The sequence below is a fragment of the Protopterus annectens genome, chromosome 7.part0 (assembly GCF_019279795.1).
Source record: "Protopterus annectens isolate FY-2018-M chromosome 7.part0, PAN1.0, whole genome shotgun sequence".
NCBI classification, from domain to species: Eukaryota; Metazoa; Chordata; order Ceratodontiformes; family Protopteridae; genus Protopterus; species Protopterus annectens.
In genome coordinates this window covers 1,125,473,728-1,125,500,250 of record NC_056739.1, presented here as the reverse complement: position 1 = coordinate 1,125,500,250, position 26,523 = coordinate 1,125,473,728, and the positions used below count along the sequence as shown (strand labels likewise).

The following is a 26,523-nucleotide window of genomic DNA, read 5'->3' as shown; positions in this document are numbered from 1 at the left end:
TCCCTGGTTTAACCCTTTGCCCCCCCCCCCAAATAAATTTTGTTTTTTTCCAGATTTCTTCTGCTGTGAAATTGAGAGATTTAGTTGTGTCAAGTGGATGGTGCAGTGGTAGTGTTGTTGGCTCACAACAAGAAGTTATCTGATTTGATTCTTCCCTGGGTTGCCTTCTGTGTGGAGCCTGTATGTCCTCCCTGTATTTGGGTGGGTTCCCTCTGGGTTCTCTGGTTTCTTCCCATGTTACAAAGACATACATGTGGAGCATTTCTCCCTGGGCCTCTGCTGAAAATTGGCTTTCTTCCAAGTCTGACTTTCCTAGTAAAAAAATGTTAAATAAATAAACATTTTTACAAGAAGCTGAGAGCTTCAGGGGAAGAGAAGTTTAGCTCTGCATATTCCAAAACCATTTGCATTGTTAGCACAACAGGTAGTAGCTTGCTTTTGATGCAGAAGGCTGTGGGTTCTACTCCCACAGTATGCAGATAGATCGCTGATACTGTACTATGTTGTATTTTAAACGGAGTGGATGCTACAGTCTTATGAATGTCCTCCTTTGGAGGAGTTACCTAGTAACTATGAACCTGTTATCAGTTTGCCATCCATTTCCTGTTGCAATATTATTAGCTTATCATTTTTTAATATAACATAGGCAATTTATTCTTAAAGGGCAACAATCAATTTATTTTTTAGATTAAACAATGAAATATAGAGTTGTTTCCTAGCAGCAACCTCTTCATTAGTTAGAGATCCCTTAAATGTGAAATTATATAGATGACTTACTTCTGCAGACATTTTGCATATTTACTGATATTGGTGGATTATGAGAAGTTTGAGTTGCCTTTTATGGTTGAAATTTTCTAAAATGGGTAGTTTTGTTTTGTCATTATTGGTTCATACATTTTGTTTCATTGCTTATTGGAAGACTGTTCAAAATTATAGATTTAAAACACATTCTAACAACTGGTGCTGTATTATACAAGGAATATAATTTAATACAACCAGGAAGGTGAATCAAGGAATGCATACATGTATGCATTGCCCTAAAAATGTGTTTGAAAACAGCCCAGAGAAAGTGTGAGAGGCTCAAAATCATGGGCAAATGTTAAACTTTACTCTTGTTACCAAAGCAATGGATGAAGATAAAACAGTTCACACCACATTACCTTGACCTGGCCAAGCCTTTTGACACAATCCCCTACTCAGGTGTAGTACAAAAGATGAATAATGTAGGCACAAACACTTACATCACCAGCTGCATTGCCAACTTGGCTCACAGGATGCAGGAGATCAAAACAGGGGAAGAAACCAGTCACCAATGGAGTCCCCCAGGGTTCAGTGCTAAGACTTTTTTTGTTTGGCATATACATCTCAAAAGTAAAAGGAAATATCAAAGAGATTTGGCGAGCTAAGTCTGAGATGACTGCAAGCTAGGAGAAGTTATTGAATCCTCAAATGACTTAACCATCATGCAGGAAGGTTTGTCCCAAATAATAACTGGTGTCAAAATCATGACAATGTCCTCTGAGAAATGATCCAATTGTTTGGCATTTGGGAACTTGTGTGTACAGTGACCTAACCTTTGACAAACATGTGCCCAGATTCATAAGAAAGCCTTTCTATATTGCACAACATATAAACAAATCGATTGTGACTAGATCTAGAGATGTTGTTGTCCCCCTTTACAAAGCTCTCATTATGTCAATCATTTTGTATAATGCCCACTTTGGCATGTATCTGTCCAGCCCTATGCAACAATTGGAATACCTTCAGAGATACCTTATTAAAAGGATACAAGTCCTAAACAAATGGACCACCTCAAAGATTTATTATTATACTCAGCATCCTACAGAGTGCTTAAAGGTGACATGTCTGGCATACAAAGCATCCTCCGACATAATACAAATGGACCTACTGAACAACAGCAAGTCAAATGGCATCAGAAATCCAGGGATCTAAACTGAATGTTGTTGAGAGATGGATATATATCACAGGGGCTACCACTGTTCCGGAACAGACTATCCATAAAAATAAAGCAAAGCTCATCCATCCATATTCAAATGCAACTTGGATCTAAGGATGGGTAATAGAAAATGTACTCCAGGATTTCCCCTCATGCCACTAATGAATAGAGGCAGTTCCTAAATGCTGCATCCCTTACATGGCCCCCTCAAATTATCTATGGTATGATCACAGTTGTTCTCACTAGGGCTAATATACAATTATCAGCCATGGGGATAGCTAAAACCAGTCAGAAAATGTTAATTCAAGCACCAAAAGGATATTGGCTAAGTTTAAAATGTCTTCCAAGTGAACCTATGTTGTGGTAGCAAATAGTTATAAAAAAATGATCCTTTTTAGTTCACTAGGTGCCCCGTCACCCTCTGCCCCCCCCCCCCCAGTCTTTAAACAGCTTCCGGCGTCTATGCAGAAAGATCAAATTTGCATATACTAAGTCTAAGATGCCATTTCTCGGAATGTTCCCTTTTCTCTTTCCATTTCTCGGAATGTTCCCTTTTCTCCAAGGTATGCTGATCTTGCAGTTTAAATAAATAAATATATATATATATATATATATATATATATATATATATATATATATATATAAGTTCGGGTGTGAGGGGGTACAGTGAGGCTTGCCACCTAGCAAAAAGAGGTTTTAAGGGGAAGAGCAATTTTTGATTTTGTGTTTGGTCTTTTTTCCACCTTGTCTGCACTCTGACATTTCAATAGGGAGCCATTCCAAATCTCTGTAAAATATGTCTGTGGGAGTCTTGAGTGTAATTCATAAACTATAACCCTTCTGGAAGATTATGAGATTAGGGAATGATTTTCATGATGAGTGGTGAATCCAAGAGTCATGCAACCATGTTCCTTAATCTTACAATACAATATATTACTCGCATCACATGAACTGGATCCCACATTATCCCTTATCCATTGTTTTCTTTTTTTAATTTGAATTAATACTTAAAATTCATTTCAGTAGGCGATAGTAGTTGTGCTAATACTATAATTTGCATATTGGATAGGATTTTAGATAGATTTTTGAAGTATTTTTATGAATGAGCTTTCTTGTAGGTGGTTTAATTCATTAGTACTGACGTTATTTTTCATTTTTTAAATGCGTCATGAAAGTTTTCGTATTATTTAGTGGATAGAAGGTATGATTAGTTTATTAGTTTTATACTGCAGTTGTTTAGGATCAGGTCAATTTTTCCAGGAACATGAGCACAGAATTCAAAGCAAAACCACATCAGTTATATCACCCTACTTAGTATCAGCCACAACACTCAGTATGGTAACATCAGTCTCTCAGTCCTTTTGTTTGAATTTATTATTAGACAAATACCTCAATCAGAATAAGTCGGCTATGGATCTCTCTCTGTATTTGCATAATGCAGTCTATAGAATAAGTTCAACAGCAACAACCACATGGATGCAGATTTTCAGTGCTTGATGGTAATTTGGAGATTTACTATATGAACCTGTGACATTGCGATGCTTGGTCTCTCTAGACTGTTAGAAAGACTAACAAACTAAATGATTGACAGACTACTGATGTGATATCTGCTTGTGCTGGATTTCATGTGTCTTCACCTCTGCAGGTTATATACAGCAACTAATGGAAACAGTGAAGAGAGCACCTCAGTGCCAGCTAGTAAATTAAGAGATCCAACACTTGTCAGAGGTGGAGATGCTGCGCAAACAAGTTAAGCAGTCCACCAAACCATGATTCTTTATTAATGCCAGCAAGAGTAACAAAGACACAACAGCAATACTTTAAACGCTTAACTTATTTCACCACATTTTTCGTCCCTTTCAGTACTGAGACTTCCTCAGAGCTTTCTGAGGTAAGTGTTACAGTTGTGCCTTTGTTACTCTTGCTGGCATTAATAAAGAATCGTGGTTTGTTGGTCTGCTTGACTTGTCATTTGCTCAGCATCTGCACCTCTGACAGTGTTGGATATCTGCAGGTTATATCATAGCAACCCTACAGGAAAATGTGCACATATGCAAGTTTTATCATACCTCTTACCTTAGAAAACTTAACTTTATTGCAAAGAAAAATAAATCATTAGTCATTTTACATATGCAGTTACAAAAGTGCATTCCTTATAATACCTTATCATGCAGAAAGTAAAATTCTAAGTATTCCAAATATATTTAAAAGGACACAGGACAAAATCAAGAAAATATATAAACATTTTCTGTTAATATTTAGGATTTAAGTATATACACTATCACGAGGTCAATTCTGGCTTTCTTTTAAGTGTTTCAGTGGCAGTGTTCTTGCAATTACCTAGTTTAGGAAGAGGATACGGAATCTTGAAAAGATTCTCATAGAACTCTAGAACCTTCATGCTGAGTTGGTGGGCATATAGTGCTTGGTAAAGTACATCTTCTTCTGTGTAAACTGAAACCTGTAAGAAAGGCAGTTGACCGAAAATGATGTTGTTGTAAATGTATGTATACTGTTACAGTCAGAAAAGCAGCACAGGATGTAAATGTTACTGACAATAAACAGATTTAATGGTGACAAATGATCAAAAAATACCACTGTATGCATATATTACAGATCCAGGTAAACAATAACTATATACAGTGCCTCCATTGTCAATTTATTATTTGCTTCTGTTAGTAAGGTAAGCAGGCTCGTTTCCCTGACAGTGTTCTCTCCTTACATATATTCCTGTGATTCAAGTGCATTCAACAACATTCAAAGGAAATGAACATTTTGATTTTCTATCTAGACTTCTTATTATTTTCTAGGGAGATTTTGTTTCCAGGTCCCCCTTGTAAATGAGCATTGCGCACTAGAGACAAACCAGTTAAAATATGTGTAAATGGGCAAATAAATAAATAAATGTAAAAAGTGGTTTACAATTAACAAATAAGGGAAATATATATAAACTATAATGCAAAGAGTAATGACAGATATATATCTCAGAGTCACCATAAAATATGGATGAATATTGCTTTAATTTTTAATGAACCACACAACCCCTGCCCCCCCTCAAAGCAATGGGTCCACACTACTGGACTCATTTGGCCCATTCATTCCCAACAAGAGCTAGAAACCTACTGCCCATTTATTGCAGGCCTAGGATAAATCCCAGTCAGTAAATTCATTCCCTCACGGTCAAAGCGAAAGTGCTTGGGAGAGGCCAGAGTGTGAGTCTATCCCGCCTATCGGCACCTAACCCTATTCCTTGCAGTGACTGGTGACATTGACAACTGCTGTTATCTAAAAAGGTGCTCCATCTGTGTGCCTCCCCATGACCACAACCGATATTCTTTGATTATGTGGAGTGCATCACCACTCCTCTGATGGCTGTATCCTCATATTTTCCTACTTCAACAGTGGGGACCACCAATTCAATAAGGCTAGCCACCTCCCTTCACCCCAAGATGGTTGAGACAGTATCAGGTGTTCACGTCCATCTTCCCTGCCTGATCCTTCCACTCTCTGAATCATTAATTGAATTTGGGTCACCTAAAGCAAAATTTGGGCTTTATCAGTCTACATCACTGGGGCAGACCATGCTGCTTTACATTTGAATGTATAGTTATAAGAAAATCCCATATAGCCTTCCACTTTCAGTGTTTGGTATGACTTCATCATTTTTTTAAAAGTAAAAGAAATAGTTTAGAAAGATATCTGACTTCAAGAACTAGGAAGTCTGACCTTACTGAGATAGTCACCTGAGTCGGACAGAGGGGTAAGTCCTGACTGTAACCCAGATGGCCATAGTTCAGTTTGTGGCTCAGGTATCTGATGGTGCTGTCAAAGACGGGGAGGAATGATGAGGCTTTGACTACTTACCTGTCCTCATGGAAAGGGATAAGAATGGCATATGATGTAAGCAGGACATTGCTTAGACTCTGCTGGAAACTAAAAGACCCATAGTCCGGTGAAATATTGTGGGCAGATCTTGGAATGGTCTTGCTATAGGGCCTAAGTTAGTTAACACATATAGATCATGCCTCATTTAGGGTGCTGCATATGTGTGATGCCAGCACATAGGTGATAAGGGCCATGGCTCTGTAAGACATAAACCCAATGTCTGTGAGCAGCTGTGGTGCATACTCAGACCAGCTGTCTCCTGACATCCAACCTTCATTAGTCTAGCTAAGGCAGCTGGTGACCCAAGCATTTCAGATTGCAGAAATGGGAAAGATATACAATGACTCTAGGAAGTCTACTCTTCCTACAGATTTAGAGATTCATGACTGAGCCAGAGTATGGGCAAGCTATGAACATTATTCAGAGACAAATTTGGAAGACAATCCAGGAAATGAAGATTAAAGAATTACACAAGAACCAAATTATACTACTTTTCCCAAGTGACCTGTAAGTGGTTCGGCTGTTTTCAATGGGAGTCTAAACTCCATTATAAATGTAGACATTCTAAGCATTTCAGTAAGCCTGTTTATTTTATTTGTTTTATTTATTTAGCATTTGCTTACTGGAAAATTTTGAATTAGCAGAACCCCTTTTCACTGGAGGTGTGGGATAAAAGCTGCAAAGGAAAAAAATATATTGAGTAATAAAATATATGATAAATAATTAAGAAAAATACTGTTACACACATTAAATCAAACAAATGCTGCAGTTCCTAATATATTCAATAAATTCCAACTGGATTCCAGCTGAAGGACTTCTATAAATTTTGAAAAAAATCAAACAAGATGCATTTGAGATGAGGAAATCTGTTTAGTCTGTTCTAATTAGTAGAAATAAAAAGAAAAGCTGATTGTTCTAAGACATAAATAGGTGTTAGCATGAATGCTGTGGACAGTGATTTGAGCAGATAAGAAAATATACGGATTTAGTTTGGGATATGAGTCATAGATGAAAAGTAGAAAAGAGATGGAAGGGAGCGTGATGACAGAGCAGGGTTGATATTAGGGCTATTTAGACTGAGTGCAGAGGCTCGGGTTAGCATGAAGGCTAGACTAGTGATTTGGGTATGTGTTATGGACAGTGAAGTGCACGAAAGATGCAGTAGAGGAGGTGGATGGGAACCATGAGCTTAAAGTTGAAAGAAGGAAAGCTTTCTGTTATGAAAGGTAGGAACAATTGAGTAGGGTAGGTTTAAGCAGGGTAGCTAGGTTACCAAAGTAGCAACTGACTGTACATAAATTATTAGAAAGCTTAGGAGCGAATGTTTTTTTTTAAGTTATTTTATCCTGGGGTTATGCAATATCAGAAATGTTAATCAAATAGTGTTAAGCTAAAATTTGTAGAATTTTATACTGTTATCTAGTTTTAGTGGTAGTGGGATGAATTCCACATTTTTGAGACCGTTGAAATCCAATGACTCACCTGCAGAGTTGTTGGATTTGGTTATGGCTGGTAACAATTTATCTCCTGATACCTGAATTCTATTTTGGGAATAGTGTTTGATGATCTTATTTAGAGTTGTACAGATTTCTAGCTTATACATAAGTTTGTGGGTTATGTGTAGTTGAGAGTAAGTCAATGAGTGTGACAGTTAAAGCCTGTTAAGATGTTTAAGTGCTAACAATGATGAGTTTTATGATAGTTTGCTGCAAATTTTGCAATGTTGTGAAGCATTGTTCAAGTCTGGCTTTATGAGTCGTGTGCAGGTTGGTGAATATTGGAGAGGTGCAAACGTATGAGGTAAGGGTTTGTCCTGTAAAAGCAGCCAATTTTGGGTGATTTTTTTAATTACTTGTAATATATGTTGGTCTTGTTTCATGTTGTCATCCCTGGTTACATCAAGTAGTTTGATATGAGATACCATTTCTATTTTTGTGTTAGATGAGGCTATGGAGAAGAGAGTTTTTTTTTTATTTTTTTGTTTTTTTGTTTTTTTGTAGAGAGTGATGTTTGGGAATAAATATAGTGTACTTAGTCTTATTAGGGTTTAACAGGAGTTGACAATTTTCTAGCCAGGTTTTTTTATGGAGGAGAAGGATATTTTAGTTATTTCTTGCAGTATGGCAAAGATTTTTGGTTGAGTCGGCTGTATACTGCACTGTGGTGACATGAGGGGTAGCTCTGTGGAGATCAGTGATACATGGATTGAAGAGTAAGGTGTCAGGTAATGATTCTTGGTGATGCCTATTGATGTAGATAGAAAATAAGAGAAGTAATTTCCCCACTTTACTCCCTGCTGTCTCTGTGTGAGGTAGCTGTGAAACCAATGTAGGGATGACTCTGTGAAACATAGGGAGGAGAGTTTATGTATTAGTTTTTGGCAACAGATAGTCTGAAAAGCTTTTGGTAGGTCTAGGAAAAGTCTAGCCACTAAGTTACCTGAATTTCTTTGCTGGTTTACAGTGCTAATAAAAGTCAACAGGACATTAGTGCTGCTGTGCTTAGTCTGGATCCTGTGTTGTGTTGGGGGAAAGAAGACTATTTTCAATGATGTATTTGAGAAGTTGTGATTAAATATATTTCTCTAAAATTTCAGATAAGAATAACAGTATTGTTATGGGATTATAGTTAGGTCTGAGGATGAACCCCTTTATGCTGGGGTATGATGAATGTTTTTTTTTTCCAACAATGATGGGACATAGTTTTCTTTGATCGAGCTGTTCATTAGAACAGAAACTAGATAAACTACTGCATTTGCAGAATCTTGATATATTCTGCAGGTATGTGACCAGAGGCTAAGCAGGTCAGTTTTAGTTTGATATGCCTTGTGATGGTAAACTGAAATGGATACATGTTTGAAAGCAAGGATGTTTTGATGGTAATTTATTTAGAATATGAGCTGGAGATGAATGGTGTCTTTGTTTTTTGAGGTTACATTTGGCATAATGGTTAAGGTCTTCGCCTCCCACAGCCAAGGTACAAGGTTCGATCCTGACCTCCGACCAATGCCCGTTTGGAGTTTGCATGTTCTCCCTGTGTCTCCATGGGGTTTGTCCCACATCTAAAAAACATGCTGAGTGTTTCCATCTCAGACTCACCAATGAATGGAGCTGTGGGTAGCAGCACAGACTCTACATGGTCCCCTATACGGGGAAGAGTTGTACAAGACCAACCGCTATGGGCATCTACTGTGGTACGCAGTATCCTCAAGATAGGAGAACACAAATCACAAAATGTGTGCCATGGTAGGGCTAGACACTCAATGGTGTAAAATATGGCTCTAGGTGATTCGGTCATGTTGACTAATGTCGCCAAAATGGGCAAGGGTAGTTACCAGTGATAACATATGCCAAGGACGCTTGTTAATGGTGGGAGCGGTATATGTGCCCCTATTGGCCAGTGTGTGCCTGCCATAAATCCCAGCAGCCTTGGGTCAATAAGCTACTGGCCGGCCGGTGTCTTGTTGCCCAACCTGGGTTACCAAGGATAGCTCTGTTGAACGATAGTTGGGTATAAAACCAACCAACCTGCCAAACATAAACTGATAATTGCTACACTTAATGTAGGTCCACTGACAGGATGCAGCCTGGAAGTGGATGAGATGATGATGTGGAGGTGGCTGGACATCCTCTGTATCCAAGAGATGAGATGGAAGGGCAGTGCAGCAAAGCTTGGGATCCAGACTCTACTACTCCAGAGGGAGACTGGTTAGAAATGGTGTATGAATTGCGGTGAGAGAGAAGCTTCAGAAGGCAGTGAGGGATATCATCAGAATCAATGACAGACTCATGGCAGTCAGACTCCAGTGTAGTGATAGGGCAGTATTCATAATCTCAGCCTATGCCCCACAGCAGGGATGTGTTAGGGAGGAAAAGAGTGCATTCAGACAGCAGTTGCAGAACCTATTAGATAAAGCAGGCCGACATGAATTGGTGTTGATGATGGGTGACTTGAATGCACATATCAGGGCAGAGAACAGGATATGAGGACTGCCTGGGTCCACATGGGTGGGGCAACAGGAATAAAGAATGAGAAGCCATTCTAGACTTCTGTCTGGCAAATTGCTTGATAGTAGCCAACACACAGTTCAGAAAGAGACAGTCAGAAGATCACATACAAGAGTAGCCAACATGCGACTCAGGTAGACTTCTTCCTAGTAAGGAAAAGGCACTGGTGATAATCCATGATTGCAAAGTCATCCCCAGTGAAACAGTTGGCCCATAGCATAAACCACTAGTTGCCACAATCAACTGCAAGCAGTGGTCAGAGAAGGCTCTAAAGTCAACAGAGACCAGGCTGAAGACCTGAAAGTTGACTGGAGAGAAAGTACAACAGTTCAAGGAATTACTCAAGGATCTAGCACCCAAAGAAGAGGGGAAAATAGGTGGAGTTGAACAAGAATGGCAGCGCCTAATAACAGCATGCATCAGGACTACAGAAAAGATATGTGTCCGAGCCAGGTATGGAAATAAGGTACATAAGGAAAGCTGGTGGTGGAATGCAGAAGTCCAGGAAGCCATCAAAAGAAAGAAGGAGTGTAGGAGGAAATGAGAGATAGAAAAGACTGACCAGGCTAGGAAGGACTACTAGTTGGCTAACAAAGAAGCTAAGAAAGAAGTTGCAATAGCAAAGAACAGAGCATCAGAGGCACTCTACCAACTTCTGGAATGTGACTCAGTAAGTGACACAAAGAAACTATATTAGCTTGCAAGACAAAGAGAGAAAGATAAAGAAAACAGTCAGACATCCTTCATAAGGGATGCCCATGACAACCTGATCACCAGTCTGCAGGACATCAAAGGCAGATGAAAGGAGTATTTTCAGCAGCTTCTGAATGAAGAAAACCCCACAGAAGCTGTACTGCCCCAGAAACAGCCTATGATGAGAGAAGAAGAGGAGCCCACCCTAGAAGTAAGAAAAGCACTAAGGAAGATGAAGTCAGGGAAAGCAGCAGGCTCAGATGAGGTCACAGCAGACATGATAAAGATGCTGGGTGAGAAAGGATAGAAATGGCTCCTGAGGGTACTCATAGCAGTGTGGAGATAAAGCCTTATCCCAGATGACTGGAGAATAAGCATACTCATGCCAGTGTACAAGAACAAAGGGGACATCCAGAACTGTGACCAGTACAGAGGCATCAGACTCCTATCACATTGCATTAAAGTTCTAGAGTGGGTGATTGATAAATGAATATGCAGAGTAGCAGAATGTAAGATGGGAGATGAGCAGTTTGGATTCGGATCAATATGCAGCACAATTGACCCGATGTTTCCAGTGAGACAGATACTTGAGAAGAAGCTAGAGATGAGGAGAGAGTCCAACTGGGCATTCCTAGACTTGGAGAAAACATATGACAAGATCCCAAGGGAGCTGATCTGGGCAGTACTCCGGTGGTTTGAAGTCCCAGAAGCATTGGTAGAATTAGTGCAGGCTATGTACAAGGACCCAATGACTCGAGTATGAACAGTGTTTGGCCTCACAGAGGGGTTCTCAGTGGGAGTGGGTGCACACCAAGGTTCAGCTCTGAGCCCACTGCTGTTCATACTGGTGATGAACTACATTAACAAACAGGTCAGAGGGGGCAGATCAACAAAGTTGCTGTATGCAGACGATGTGGCATTACAGGCAAACTCTGAGCTCAAACTTCAGCAAAGGATAGGAGAATGGAATGCAAAATTGAAGGCACATGGAATGAAACTAAGCACAGATAAGACCGTGGTAATGGCAGCAACTGGGGAAATCAGAAGAAGCTGAGAATAAAGATAGAAGAGAAGATAGTGGAACAGGTAAACAGCTTCAAGTATCTGGTAAGGGTGGTTGAAGAGAAGGGAAGTCTGAATGAACAGGTCAAAGCTAGAATCAGAGGGGCTGCAGCCAACTGGCATAGACTGTCTGGTGTAGTCTATGACAGAAGATTTCCAAAGAATCTGAAAAGTAAGGTGTATAAGACAGTGGTGCAATCAGTACTAGTGCATGGTACAGAAACCTGGACAGTAAAGGCAAAACAGTTGAAGAAGCTAAAGGTGATGGAAATGAAGTGCCTCAGAAGGGTGGTAGGATGCACACTATAGGACAGACGAAGAAATGAGGACATAAGAGCAGAAGTCACGGTAGCTCCAATTGCAGAAAAGATCAAAGATCAAAGAGAACAGATTATGGTGGTTTGGACATGTGCAGAAAAGCAGAAGACAATCTGGTGAGGAAGATTTGGGACAGACAGGAAGAAGGTAAGAGGAAATGGGGACATCCAGCAAAGCAGTGGATGGATTGTGTGAAAGAAGATCTTCAACAGTCAGGCATGAGTGTTGAAGAAGGCAGGGGTGTGGCACTGAATTGAGAGAGTTGGTGACAGTTAACATGATACCCCGACCCCATGTAGAAAAAATGGGGAAAAGGGGGCTGATGATGATGATGATGAGTTGGTATAAAATGGAAACTGCATTGAGTAACTATGTTGCCAGTTTTGGTTAAGGGTGCATGGAGTACATTGGGATGTTATACCAGGGTTTAAAAGATTGCTTATTGATGTCTGGAATGACCTGGGATTAAATTGATGTGCATCTTGGAGTGTTTCATTTTTTTTGTAATATTTAATGTGATTTTTAGCTAAAGTTGTAAGGTACATAAAATGTTGTTGGTTATTGAGCATGCTATTATTTAACTAAGTTTTCCATGCTTAGTCCTCCTGTTTCATGAGGTGTTTTGTTTGCCTAGATGAGGCCATTTAAAGGGAGAGCTTTTAGTACATTCCAGTTGTAAATGGTCAGTGCTGAAGTAAAATTGTCACCACTAAATTTTGAGAGGTTTCTCGGTTGCTTGTATAGGTGTGTGTTGTGAAGAGAGAAGAATGTTCTGAGTACTTTTGTGACATGAGGGTCAAATGCCAGGAAGCTGTCCATAAAGGTTCCAAGATCCATGATGACTGAATCAATCTGAAGAGGTTTCCCTCTATACTCTAGATTGTGGAACAGTTTTATTTTCCAAATGAAACTCCTTCATCTTTCAGCATTTGGTTAAGTGCATTTTCTTTGCATCATTTATTTGGAGAGCAACATGGTATTAGAAGTTCAGTGAACAACACCTAGTCTGAAATAATCAACAAGTTTAGTTAGCCATGCGTCTGACTTATTGGTTTCAGTGTTGGAGAAGTTGATACTGAATTGAAGGAGATCCCAGCAGAAAGACCTGGGGAACACCACTGGTCTTTTTTTTTTACTTTCTGAAGTGGCTGCAGATACTATAGTTATTTGTGCTTATGGCTGATTAACCAATTTCTAGCCACCTCATAATATAATGGCTTCAGCTTAGATATACCATCATGGGGAATTAAGCCAAGGTTTTAATCAGATGATGGTATGTGAACTGCAAAGTGACATCCACAGTTTTCATAACCCATTCAAAGACATTTACAGTGTTTAGTAGACATGACCTACGCTTTATGAGGCTGAATTACTGAGGGTCCAAAGCAATTAGGGTTTCAATATCTAAGTTTATAAAAGTCTAGTCTGATAAGATACACTTAACGGCTTTGCAAGTTAAACCTGTTAGGTTAGTTGATCTGTAGTTACTGGGGTCACATTTATATAAAGGCATTACAATGGCTATTTTACACACTTCAGGAACACATTCAATATAGAGGATTATGTTGAAAAATAATTAGGAGGAGCTCTGGTAGAACATATTTGACACTAGTGTGTATGCATACAAGAATATTATTGGGGCCCATGAGCAAAGAGGACAGTTATGACTTGATCCATAGAATTCTTTGGAGGCAGGTAAGAACTCAGAGAACTGTAAAATATATATGATTGTAAATGGTGTGAAATTAGCATTAATTTACTTGTTAGTATGTTGGCACTATCCATTGGATCAAAGCTGGTGTTGCCATTGTAGATTAGTTCAGAGCATTGTGGGGTGCCAGTTCTTAGTATCTTTTAGTTTATGCAAATCTTTTGGGTTTCTAATACTATGACAGGAATGGACCCCATGCCTAAGTCAAAGTACGATTAAAGTTCATGAAATTAGTATTGTTTCAATTTTTGATATCAGTCAAAAGTGCTCTTCACAGCACCTGCAACATGCCCAGTAATGACTCCTTCTGGAATTCGTATGGGGTTACATGGGTTGGTAACATATCTAAATACAATTGTAGATTCTTTTTTATAAGACCCATTGCTCCAACTACAATTGGAACTGTCTGGGTATCTTTCTTCCACATTGTTCTCATTTCTGCCTGCAGAGCCTGATATTTTGTGACTTTGTGTCTCTCTGTATGCAATACCCTGTAGTCACTGGGTCTAGCAATTTCAATGATCAATGCTACTTTTGTCTTCTTTTCCACGACCAGTATATCAGGTTTTCTATCATCAATCTTTTAAACTGTTGGTAATGGGTGATCCCATGTGATATAAACTTCATAATTTTCTATGATGCTTTGTGGCTCATGTTTCCAGTGTTTTTCAGCCACTTCAGTACCATAATGTTTGCACAATCCCCAGTGCAACAGTCTTGCCACATTATTATGCCTTTCAGTATACAGTTCTTCTGCCATTAGCATGTCACATCCAGCAACAAGGTGTGTGACTGTTCCCAAATCAGTTTTACAAAACCTACATTTGTCTGTTTCTCCCACATGTTCAATGGACTTTGTAAACCAGACTGTACATAGCCCACTGCCTTGGGCTGCCAATATTAACCTTTCATCTCTTGGTTTGAATTAGCCTCTCCTTAACCATTCCTGTATTCGTTCCTGATCAACATGAGGTTCTTCCAGAAGTTTTCTATACTTGCAGCTATATTCATGCTTTTTCCACATTTCTTACCTTCTCATCTGGTCCTTCACCTTTTATTCTTTCTTTTGTTTTTTGGCACATTCAGTTGCTGCCTGATTTTTATCTACTTCTGGTTTGATTTCTATTCCTGCTTGAAACCGACATGCTTCTGCTAAATTAAGCAGAGAAGTCATCTTAGATTTATTCTCCTCATGTTTCAAGACTTTCACTACATTTGGGTTTTGTTTGGTCAGCAGATATGTGTGGAGTCCCATGATTGCAGATCTACACATGTAATCAATTTCAAGGAGGCCCACCCCTCCTTCGGAATGGAGAATATATAATTTTTGGTATACACTGATTTTTATAAATTATTTGGTGAGCATGAAACATCTTTCTTGTTTTCCTGTCTAATCTATCCAACTGTTTTTGGGCCAGTCAATCACTCCAAAACTGTAAGTTAGGACAGGAAGACCAAATTGGTTTATACCCTAGATTTTGTTCCTAGATGTCAACACTGTTCAGAATTCCTTGCTAAGTTTTATTCACATTTGTTCTTGTTTTATTGTTGATCCTTCATCAATTCCCAAATATTTATACACTCCCTCTTGCTCAAGTTCCTTCATATCACATTCTTGTCCCAAACTGATGTTTTCCTGGTGCTGCAGTTTTTCTGCATTACAGGTTACTTTTGTACAATTATCAAGACCAAATGACATTCTTATATCATCTGAAAAAGCTGTGCTTTCAGTTCCTCATCTGATGAGCTATACAGTTTTAAATCATTGACAAAGAAAAGATGAGAAGGCTTTACGCTTTGTTGTTTTTTAAGAGCCAAATTGTAGCCATGGTCGAAGCTGTTAAGTAAACAACTTAATGGGTTAATGGCAGGGCAGAATAACGACGGTGACAGAGAGTCACCCTGGAATATCGGCCTTTGAATTTTTATCCCTGGGATAATAATCTGTCCTTCATCATGGCTTAATTGCAAAGTGGCCTGCCACTGTTGTAATGTAGTCAATCAGTCAATCATTGTAGGGTGTATCATATACATTTTTAAGCACTGTTTTATCCATATAGTCAATCCATGCCACGCTTAAACTCTTCCCCTTTTTACAGTTCTCCAGTATGACTTTATTTAACAACAAATGATCCTTTGTTCCATATGACTTTCTTTTATTGCCCTTTTGTTGTACTGCCATAATTGAGTTTTCTTTTAAACGACTATAAACTCTGTCGGCATCAATTCCTGTGTATAGTTTATACGTTGTACTCTTAAGAAGGAACATTGTTTTGCCTGTTGTTAGCCAGATTAGTGTCTGTTTGAGGTGCATATATAAATAGTTCTTACTCATGGCTAAATCCTCATGCAAAGATGTTAATACTTTTAACCAAAAGTTAGGTACTGCATCTGGGTCTGGGGTTTTCCAGTTAGAGGGTTTTCTTAACTTTGTCTCAGTCTCTCCCATTTCATATCCTGCACTTTTAAACTTTCTTTCTTTTACTTCTTCTATCCATTTATCATCTTTGTTATGTTCCACAGGATCTTCATAGATACATCTCCAAAATGTATCTACTTCCTCTTTTTTTGGTGGTCTTTGAATTCCTTTTACCTTATTTCCCAATTCTCTATAAAACTTTTTGGGGTCATCAATAAATTGCTTATTTTGTACTTTTCCTTTATATTTATCTGTGTATCTTCTACGTTTTTCCACCTGTGTTGAAATTTTTAGTTTGTTATTTGTGATATTGCATGATAGATCCTGGTCTCTTCTAATAATGTGCATTGCTTTAATCACATCTATCTTTCTCAGTATTTTTGTTGATCTATTCCCTCTTCTATAGTTTTCTAAGAGTGGCTCTTCTAATCTAAATTGTTTTATAATTCCATGATGGTATTCAATTTCTCCCCTTCCTTTCCCTCACTACCCAGTGTTCTTGTGGTAGAACTTTATCAGTTATTAATTTAGCAGCACAGTAATATATCCTGTTCATTTCTGTTATAGCACATGGATCTCTATGGACAGTTTTAATTACTGCATTCGTTTTATCAGACTTTTGACTTTTTGGGTTTTATTGACCTTCTGCAGTCTATTTCTCTCATTGATCTTAATATGTCTATCCATGTCCATTAAATCAAGCAGCTCTTCTATTAGCTCATTTTCTTCCAAACTGAGGACACATTTTTTGTTTTCCATTTCCGGCAGGCATTCTATAGAAAGTTATAGGGCATCTTTCTGTGGCACATTGTCTTCAGTTTCATCCTGTGCCATCTGTTCCTCTGTCACATGAGAACTCATTGGACTATCACTCCTTAACATTGACTGCATCAGTTTCCACAGTTTCCTGTTCCTTTCCTTGCTGTCTAACTTCAAGTGAACGTTTATACTGGTTTCCTGTGGAAGGCTCCAAAATATCTTGATATGACACCTGACCAATTGTTTGCTGTTCCCACTAGTTTCCCCTTAATTTGGATATCCATTGCTCTATCCTGTTGTGGTGCTTTCTGCATTTGATTTTATACACTGACTCCTTCACTTTGCAGGTGCTCCATAACCTCAGTCTGTTTCTTTAACTTCTCCATTACTAATCTCCTTTTCTACTTTTCGTCTTTTTCTTCTTATTTTTTGTATTGTAAAGTTTTCCATGTCCGGATTCCTTTGCCTGTATTTCTCTTCTAGTATCTTTGGTGCTGCTCTTTTTGTATTGGTTAGTTTTGCTTTCTCCTTTGCATAAACATTACACCATATTAAATATTTTTCTTTCCCATGTCCATATTTCCTCTTCAGATGTCTCCTGATCTTCCTGCTTCTCCTTACTTTGGGGACTCACTCCATCATGCTGTGATGTAACCTGTGTTAGACCTTCTACACCAAATCCTTCACTTCGTAGGCACTCCATAACTTCAACTTCTATTTTTTTTACTTCTACTTTAATAATCTTTTTTCTACTTTCCCTCTTTGTGATATTATTTTCTTTGTTGTGAAATTTTCCGTATCTGGATGCCTTTGCCTGTATTTCTCTTTGAAAATCTTTGGGGCTGCCTTCTTTATACTGATTAATTTGGCTTTCTCCAATGCATAAATATTGCACCATATGAAATCTCTCTTTCTTTCCCATGTCTATATTTCTTTTTTATATTGTTCAAATATCTCTAGGTTTTGTTTATATTTTCCCATTTCCTCATATGGTTCTTTTTCCAAACAGATCAAAGTTTCTTGATCTATATACTGTTTTTCACAAATCTGTTGTATTAATGAATGCAAATTTTCATTTGAAGCTTCTGACAGTTTTTCTTGCGGAAGTATTTTTCTTTCCTCTAATTTCTCTCTTAATCGTTTTGTATATCTTGTGTCTGGAAATTCTGGGCTTTTTGCATAATACCAACAATACATAATTTCTTTCTTATCATCACTAGTCCACTCTATTGTCTGTATGGCTCTTCTTTGGTCTATCAATTTTTGTGATTTTTGTGGACTGCTACTTCCTTCTACAACAGGGGGGCCATCCTCCCCCTGGGCCTGGCCTGGCCCCATTGTAGGAATGTTTCCGTATTTTGAGGATTCTACACTGTCATTTTTTCCAGTCCTGGTACCAGTGCACCTACCAGGGTTGGGCACCTTTTTTATCCTGGGTCTTGTGCACCCAGCTATCTCTTTTAATTTTTGACCTACTTTTCTGTCCATGATATATGCTATATAAATACAGCCTATATATCAGTGTTGCCTTGGTGAGATTTTGTGAAAACAGGGTCCATCTCGCAAAGGTGCTCACCAAGACTTGAGGATGAATCCAATTTCAGCATTACTCCTTTCCTTTGCTTGCTGACTTTTCATCTCTCCATTCGGACCTCACATATAGTTTCCTGATGTAGTTGAAAAATTATTTTTAATAATCCTTGGTTTCTGCTACTATTTTCATTTCACCTTTGGTCTTGTCCTTCCTAATGGTGATTTGTGGCTCTTTAGTAGTGTTCTTGGCATTGTCCCTTAGGTGTGCTGAATGCAGTTTATTACAGTCACTTAGCATTTGTTTTCTTTTATTGTGTAGTTTATTTATGTGGGTAAACCACCAAGCTGGTGTATTTTTAAATGTTCTATTATATTTGGTTCTATAAGGAACTATCAATACATCTCAGTAAAAGCCAACAAAATGCTGATGGAGATGTGGCAGCTGGGGCTGCATTGTGGGCAGATATAGGGTGATGCAAGTTCAAAAGCTCATTATGGGGTTTTAAGAGGTTTGCTTTTTGTTTTTTTAAGTCCTTGAAATGTTCATCAAGGAGGTGCTTGTGCTTTTGACAAAGAAGGTAATTGCTTTGTTATCAAACTTTAACTAGGACTGTACATATAATAGACAGAAGGGCAGAAACATCCTATGTTTACTAAAACAGGATCCAGAATATTATGACCCTTGATGGGTATGTTGACTAATTTTTTGCAGGAGTTTGCATTTATTAGGTCAAGGAATCATATGCTAGAACTTGCACACATCATAGTGTGATGTCACTACCTTTTCTCACTTGCTGGTTATAACTGAACCGTGTTTCTAGCAGTACTTGTATACCTTATGCAACGTTTTATTACCCATGTATTAAGGATTAAGGTTTCAGTACTCCTTATACATTTCCAAAGAAAACTGCTGAGGTTAGGCTCCAGAGTCTAAGAAATTAAGACGTCCTCAAAAAATGGTAAAAACAGTACCGTCTTTATTGCTACACAAGCGCTTTCACGCAAAGCTTCTTCAGGTGTAAATACAAAGCAACAAACTACACCTTCTTAAATACCCAGATCAGATCACATGACAAGAACTAATTAACTTAAAGTCACAAACCATCTCATAAAGTGGAATATACAAAAAAGTATATAAACTTCTAAGACATGTCATATATATAAAATACAAACTTCTCATAAAAACATATAAAAATCCATAAAAATCTTTTGAAAAAACTAGTTGTTCTTATCAAAAAATTTATATAAATATACAAGAATCTACCTACGTAATGCCTTTTTTCTCAAGACTGGTTTAATAGGTACACTATCATTGAGCCCATGGCCATAATTCGCCCTTAACATCACTATCCACTTGGCCTCTACCTCTTCGGTCCTGTCCCTGATATCACCACACCTAATGTTTTCATATGTTCTAGAGATTACCATGAATTTAAATCTATGCTGCTCTCCTTCATTAGAGACGTGTTTGGCTAAAGCATTAATTTTAGAGCCCTTACCTATATGGTAAATATGCTCTCTAATCCTCTCTCTTAAGCTCCGATCTGTTTTGCCTACATAGAAACAATTACAGGTCAAACAGGTGGCCAAATAAACCACATGAGTGGTCAAACACATAGCATTAACCCTAACCTCAAAAATTCTACCAGTATCTGGATGTTTAAAATACAAGTCTTCCTTAATAAATTGACATTGCATACATTTACCACATGGTTTAGTTCCATAAATTGTCTTTTCGCGTACCGTATCCTTCAAATTACACAACCTTCTCTTTAAATTCTTTTTATTCTTAAAAGTAAACTGGGGTATTGAGCCTACTATATCACTAATATTAGGGTCTGTCATAAGTATTTTCCAATGATTATTAATAATATCAGTATATTTTCTTACATCCCTTGAATAAGAAATGCAAATATTCAACTTTTTATTTTTCTCCTTTACATCTTTATGAGACCCTTCTGAAAAATATGGCTTGGCTCTCGTTCCCCTCAACTGTTTAACTACTGTAGCACTACCCTCTATAACACTTTGCTCATAACCCCTTTCCACCAGCTCATGATCTGTCCTAAGCATTTGTTTCTCAAACTCATTGTTCCTAACATTCAATCTAGAAGCCCTAAAAAACTGATTTTGAGCCACGTTCTTAAAAACATACCTAGGGTGCATGCTTTCTCTTGATAACAAACTATTCACATGACACTCCTTTCTATATAGCTTTGTGGATAACATACCAGTCTTCTTTCTCTATATACACATCTAGAAAACTTATACCTACTTCTGAAAAGTTCAAAGTAAACTTAAAAAAATATGTTGTGCCGTTGATATATTCAACAAACGTCAGCAACTCAGATACAGTACCTCTCCATAGAATAAAGAGGTCATCAACAAACCTCCTATAAAACAAGATCAAATTACTGAATGGTCCCTCAAACACATATTCTGTCTCCCATGTCAGCATAACCGCATTTGCATAACTATTGGAGCATGAGCTCCCCATGGCTACGCCATTCCTTTGATGATTTATTTGATCCCTAAACAAAAACACGTTATTCATAAGAACGATACTCATTAATTCTTGTATCATAACTATCTCTTCAGTGCTGTATCTCCCAAACCTATGCATTAACTTACTTAAGAATTCTATCCCTACTGTGTTTGGGATGACAGTAAATAAGGAGACAACATCAAGTGTTACAAAAATGAACCTACCATCAACCATACCTTGATTGGTAAACCCATATAAATCATGTAAAAACTGTTCAGTATCTTTCATCACACTTCCTGACATCTCAATCATAGGCCTTCATTTCTTATCTAAATAAATAGAAATAGATTCTGTACACCACCCACTACCCGAGACTATCGGTCTCATGGGAGGTCTATTAGGATTTTTATGGAGTTTAGGCAACCCTTGTATTTGTGGTATAACATACTTAGTAGTTATAAAATACCTAACTAACTCATTACTTAACATCTCTAACTCTTCCATGTGCTTAACCTGACTATTAACAGATTGCACCATTTCTTTCACACATAATGATGTAATTTTTTGATAAATATTAGTGTCTTCCAACATTTCATACATAAGCATATCATATTCATCCCTATCTAACAATACAATTAGGCCACCCTTATCGGCTGGTCTTATCACAAGATCTGCATCATTCTCAAGATGGTGTAGTGCATCAAATTCATCCTTACTCAGATTATACCAATTGGATTTACTCTTCTTATCATTAAACACTTTATAAATGTCGGGAATACAAATCTGTTCAAATGCATTAATGAGTGTTGTTTGTTTAGGAACAAACATACTTGGTCTACTAAATTTAAATGAACAAGTATCATAAGTTTGCTGAAACATATATTTTAACATCCAATTCCTTGTGAACATTTTTACATCAAAGACAATATCTGTAATACTCATGTCAGTAGAGGGTATAAAAGATAAGCCTTTACATAACACATTTACCTCAGGCTCTGTTAGAACACATTTGGATAAATTAGTTATTAAAGTCTTACTTGCTGGAAGGCTTTCTTTATCGTATACTTGTTGTCCATTCCATCTTCGTGCTTTCTCTTGTACCTGGTGGTACTTCTGCCTCTGTGCTGATTCCTCTGCCTCTGCATACCTCCTCGATTCGCAGAGGTGTCCCTCATGGGTAACGGAAAATTAATTGGTTCAGAGCAACGTGATGACGCGAATGCGCAATCTGTAGGCCAGGATGTGAATAGAGCCGCTATAGTGCCTGAGAAGGAATTGTTTCATCATGATAACAACACGAATGATGATTTTCAGTCTAACTATCCTTTGTCTAACAATACTGATGTGAGTCTAGGTGCGAGAAAGAAAGTTATCTTGACGACAGCTGAGGTGCACAGGGAAGCGGAGAGTGGTGCGTTGATTGCTCCTGAGCCAAGTCAAAGAGCAGCTGTGGATAAAGTTCCTGATAACAGTCACAGTTTTGGCCTAAATTTTCCGTTACCCATGAGGGACACCTCTGCGAATCGAGGAGGTATGCAGAGGCAGAGGAATCAGCACAGAGGCAGAAGTACCACCAGGTACAAGGGAAAGCACAAAGATGGAATGGACAACAAGTATACGATAAAGAAAGCCTTCCAGCAAGTAAGACTTTAATAACTAATTTATCCAAACGTGTTCTAACAGAGCCTGAGGTAAATGTGTTATGTAAAGGCTTATCTTTTATACCCTCTACTGACATGAGTATTACAGATATTGTCTTTGATGTAAAAATGTTCACAAGGAATTTGATGTTAAAATATATGTTTCAGCAAACTTATGATACTTGTTCATTTAAATTTAGTAGACCAAGTATGTTTGTTCCTAAACAAACAACACTCATTAATGCATTTGAACAGATTTGTATTTCCGACATTTATAAAGTGTTTAATGATAAGAAGAGTAAATCCAATTGGTATAATCTGAGTAAGGATGAATTTGATGCACTACACCATCTTGAGAATGATGTAGATCTTGTGATAAGACCAGCCGATAAGGGTGGCCTAATTGTATTGTTAGATAGGGATGAATATGATATGCTTATGTATGAAATGTTGGAAGACACTAATATTTATCAAAAAATTACATCATTATGTGTGAAAGAAATGGTGCAATCTGTTAATAGTCAGGTTAAGCACATGGAAGAGTTAGAGATGTTAAGTAATGAGTTAGTTAGGTATTTTATAACTACTAAGTATGTTATACCACAAATACAAGGGTTGCCTAAACTCCATAAAAATCCTAATAGACCTCCCATGAGACCGATAGTCTCGGGTAGTGGGTGGTGTACAGAATCTATTTCTATTTATTTAGATAAGAAATGAAGGCCTATGATTGAGATGTCAGGAAGTGTGCTGAAAGATACTGAACAGTTTTTACATGATTTATATGGGTTTACCAATCAAGTTATGGTTGATGGTAGGTTCATTTTTGTAACACTTGATGTTGTCTCCTTATTTACTGTCATCCCAAACACAGTAGGGATAGAATTCTTAAGTAAGTTAATGCATAGGTTTGGGAGATACAGCACTGAAGAGATAGTTATGATACAAGAATTAATGAGTATCGTTCTTATGAATAACGTGTTTTTGTTTAGGGATCAAATATATCATCAAAGGAATGGCGTAGCCATGGGGAGCTCATGCTCCAATAGTTATGCAAATGCGGTTATGCTGACATGGGAGACAGAATATGTGTTTGAGGGACCATTCAGTAATTTGATCTTGTTTTATAGGAGGTTTGTTGATGACCTCTTTATTCTGTGGAGAGGTACTGTATCTGAGTTGCTGACGTTTGTTGAATATATCAACGGCACAACATATTTTTTGAAGTTTACTTTGAACTTTTCAGAAGTAGGTATACGTTTTCTAGATGTGTATATAGAGAAAGAAGACTCTGGTATGTTATCCACAAAGCTATATAGAAAGGAGTGTCATGTGAATAGTTTGTTATCAAGAGAAAGCATGCACCCTAGGTATGTTTTTAAGAACGTGGCTCAAAATCAGTTTTTTAGGGCTTCTAGATTGAATGTTTGGAACAATGAGTTTGAGAAACAAATGCTTAGGACAGGTCATGAGCTGGTGGAAAGGGGTTATGAGCAAAGTGTTATAGAGTACCCTCTAGTGCGACAGTAGTTAAACGGTGGAGGGGAACGAGAGCCAAGCCATATTTTTCAGAAGGGTCTCATAAAAAGGTAAAGGAGAAAAATAAAAAGTTGAATATTTGCATTTCTTATTCAAGGGATGTAAGACAATATACTGATATTATTAATAATCATTGGAAAATACTTATGACAGACCCTAATATTAGTGATATAGTAGGCTCAATACCCCAGTTTACTTTTAAGAATAAAAAGAATTTAAAGAGAAGGTTGTGTAATGTGAATGATACGGTACGCGAAAAGACAATTTATGGAACTAAACCATGTGGTAAATGTATGCAATGTCAATTTATTAAGGAGGACTTGTATTTTAAACATCCAGATACTGGTAGAATTTTTGAGGTTAGGGTTAATGCTACGTGTTTGACCACTTATGCAGTTTACTTGGCCACCTGTTTGTCCTGTAATTGTTTCTATGTAGGCAAAACAGATCGGAGCTTAAGAGAGAGGATTAGAGAGCATATTTACCATATAGGTAAGGGCTCTAAAATTAATGCTTTAGCCAAACATGTCTCTAATGAAGGAGAGCAGCATAGATTTAAATTCATGGTAATCTCTAGAACATATGAGAACATTAGGTGTGGTGATATCAGGGACAGGACCGAAGAGGTAGAGGCCAAGTGGATAGTGATGTTAAGGGCGAATTATGGCCATGGGCTCAATGATAGTGTACCTATTAAACCAGTCTTGAGAAAAAGGGCATTACGTAGGTAGATTCTTGTATATTTATATACATTTTTTGATAAGAACAACTAGTTTTTTCAAAAGATTTTTATGGATTTGTATATGTTTTTATGAGAAGTTTGTATTTTATATATATTACATGTCTTAGAAGTTTATATACTTTTTTGTATATTCCACTTTATGAGATGGTTTGTGACTTTAAGTTAATTAGTTCTTGTCATGTGATCTGATCTGGGTATTTAAGAAGGTGTAGTTTGTTGCTTTGTATTTACACCTGAAGAAGCTTTGTGTGAAAGCGCTTGTGTAGCAATAAAGACGGTACTTTTTTTTACCATTTTTTGAGGACGTCTTAATTTCTTAGACTCTGGAGCCTAACCTCAGCAGTTTTCTTTGGATTTGTATCTTCACATTATATTTCTGCAGAGGTACCTGGTGTTCATTTGGCATTTTTTGTTTAATTTTGATATACTCCTTATACATTGTTTTTTTTTTCTATTACTGCATTAAGGCATCAGCAAAGTTAACTAAAACCTGGCTTATCCACCAACCTTTGCATTTACCTTCTCAGCCTTTCTGCCCAACAGGTATGTTCAGGCAAATTTTACCCTTTCTTTTAAAATTAATTTCTCTTATCAGGTTTATAAATATGACAGAAGATTAATTTTTTAGATGAAAGCATATCCAGTTAAAACAATTTATATCTGTTTCCATATGTAAAATGTAATTTAAATCGCCATCTCCATAATGCAGAAGATTGAAGCCCTGACTATAAACCAGAAATCCCTGTTTTAGTTAGTGCCTCTGACAATGAAGCAGCCAATCGAGGACTGGATTGAAGTCAGCAGACACCTCTAGCTAACTCATGCTTGCTTCTTGGAAGGAAGTAGCCTGACCTGCTGCATGACTGGATCCTACCAGAGGCAGGAGGCACAGCATGCAACACATAAGGTGTCTGTGTCCACACCCAGTAAGCGGTGTTTAACACAATAGCATTTTGCACTGAAGGCACATAGGAGCATCTACATGTGGCATTGTGAGAATTATATAACCATCATGCTGTCATGGAGTTAGATACTAAACTAATGCAAAGCCCATGCTCTTTTCACACTCTTTACCCACTTTTTATAAGTATATATTCCTTAGTCTGCTACTTAATTGCTTATCTTAGGACAGTGAATTATGCATTTGCATGCATGTAACCCCCACCCTACGAGTGAGAAGCATAACAGTCAGGCTTCTGAGATGATGATAGGTCTGGTACAGAGGTAAGTGAGGTAGTAGGGTATAAGGGAATGGTAACCAGACTCCCTTCCTGGTTGCCTGAAAGATGGATCCTCATGTCAATTATGAGTGATCTCAAAGACCCATAGGAAGAAGTTTGATGGTTAGCAGGCACAAGGTGGAAAAAGAACTAGGAAAAAGTATTTTAAACATTTATTTTATTTCTAAACTGGTCAATAATAGTGGTTTTGTTAATAAACTGTCGATATACTTTAGCTGTAGTATATATTAGCCAGTGTGAAAACCGTATGAGTAGAAGTACTCTGTGCTACATGCTTTACTTGGTTTAAATGAGTAAAATGAATATCAGTTCTTGTTAGTGGTGGAAACTGAGCTAGTGTTTGCCCAATAAAATAAAGGGGTGATGTACCTCATGGCCTGTCTGCAACTTTCTTCAAAAGATCTAGTGTCCCTATGTTTTTTTTTTTCAAAGTAAAATAAATAAACCAGAAATTCCTTTAGATCCGTTGATCAGTACGTGGACCTTTTGTAAAATTAAATCCAATGGCAAAATGCCCATTTGCACTTACAGA

The 26,523-nt window shown here is 37.7% G+C and overlaps 1 protein-coding gene across 1 annotated transcript in view; it reads right to left on the bottom strand.

Moving 5' to 3' along the window:
- The window catches only part of LOC122806900 (endoplasmic reticulum aminopeptidase 1-like), a 447,374-nt gene that overhangs the window by 347,465 nt on the left and 73,386 nt on the right, over positions 1-26,523 (bottom strand). Inside the window, exon 5 of the mRNA XM_044077704.1 lies at positions 4,298-4,418. Within this exon, the coding sequence (XP_043933639.1) occupies positions 4,298-4,418 (121 nt within the window). The remainder of the gene's footprint in view (positions 1-4,297; positions 4,419-26,523) is intronic.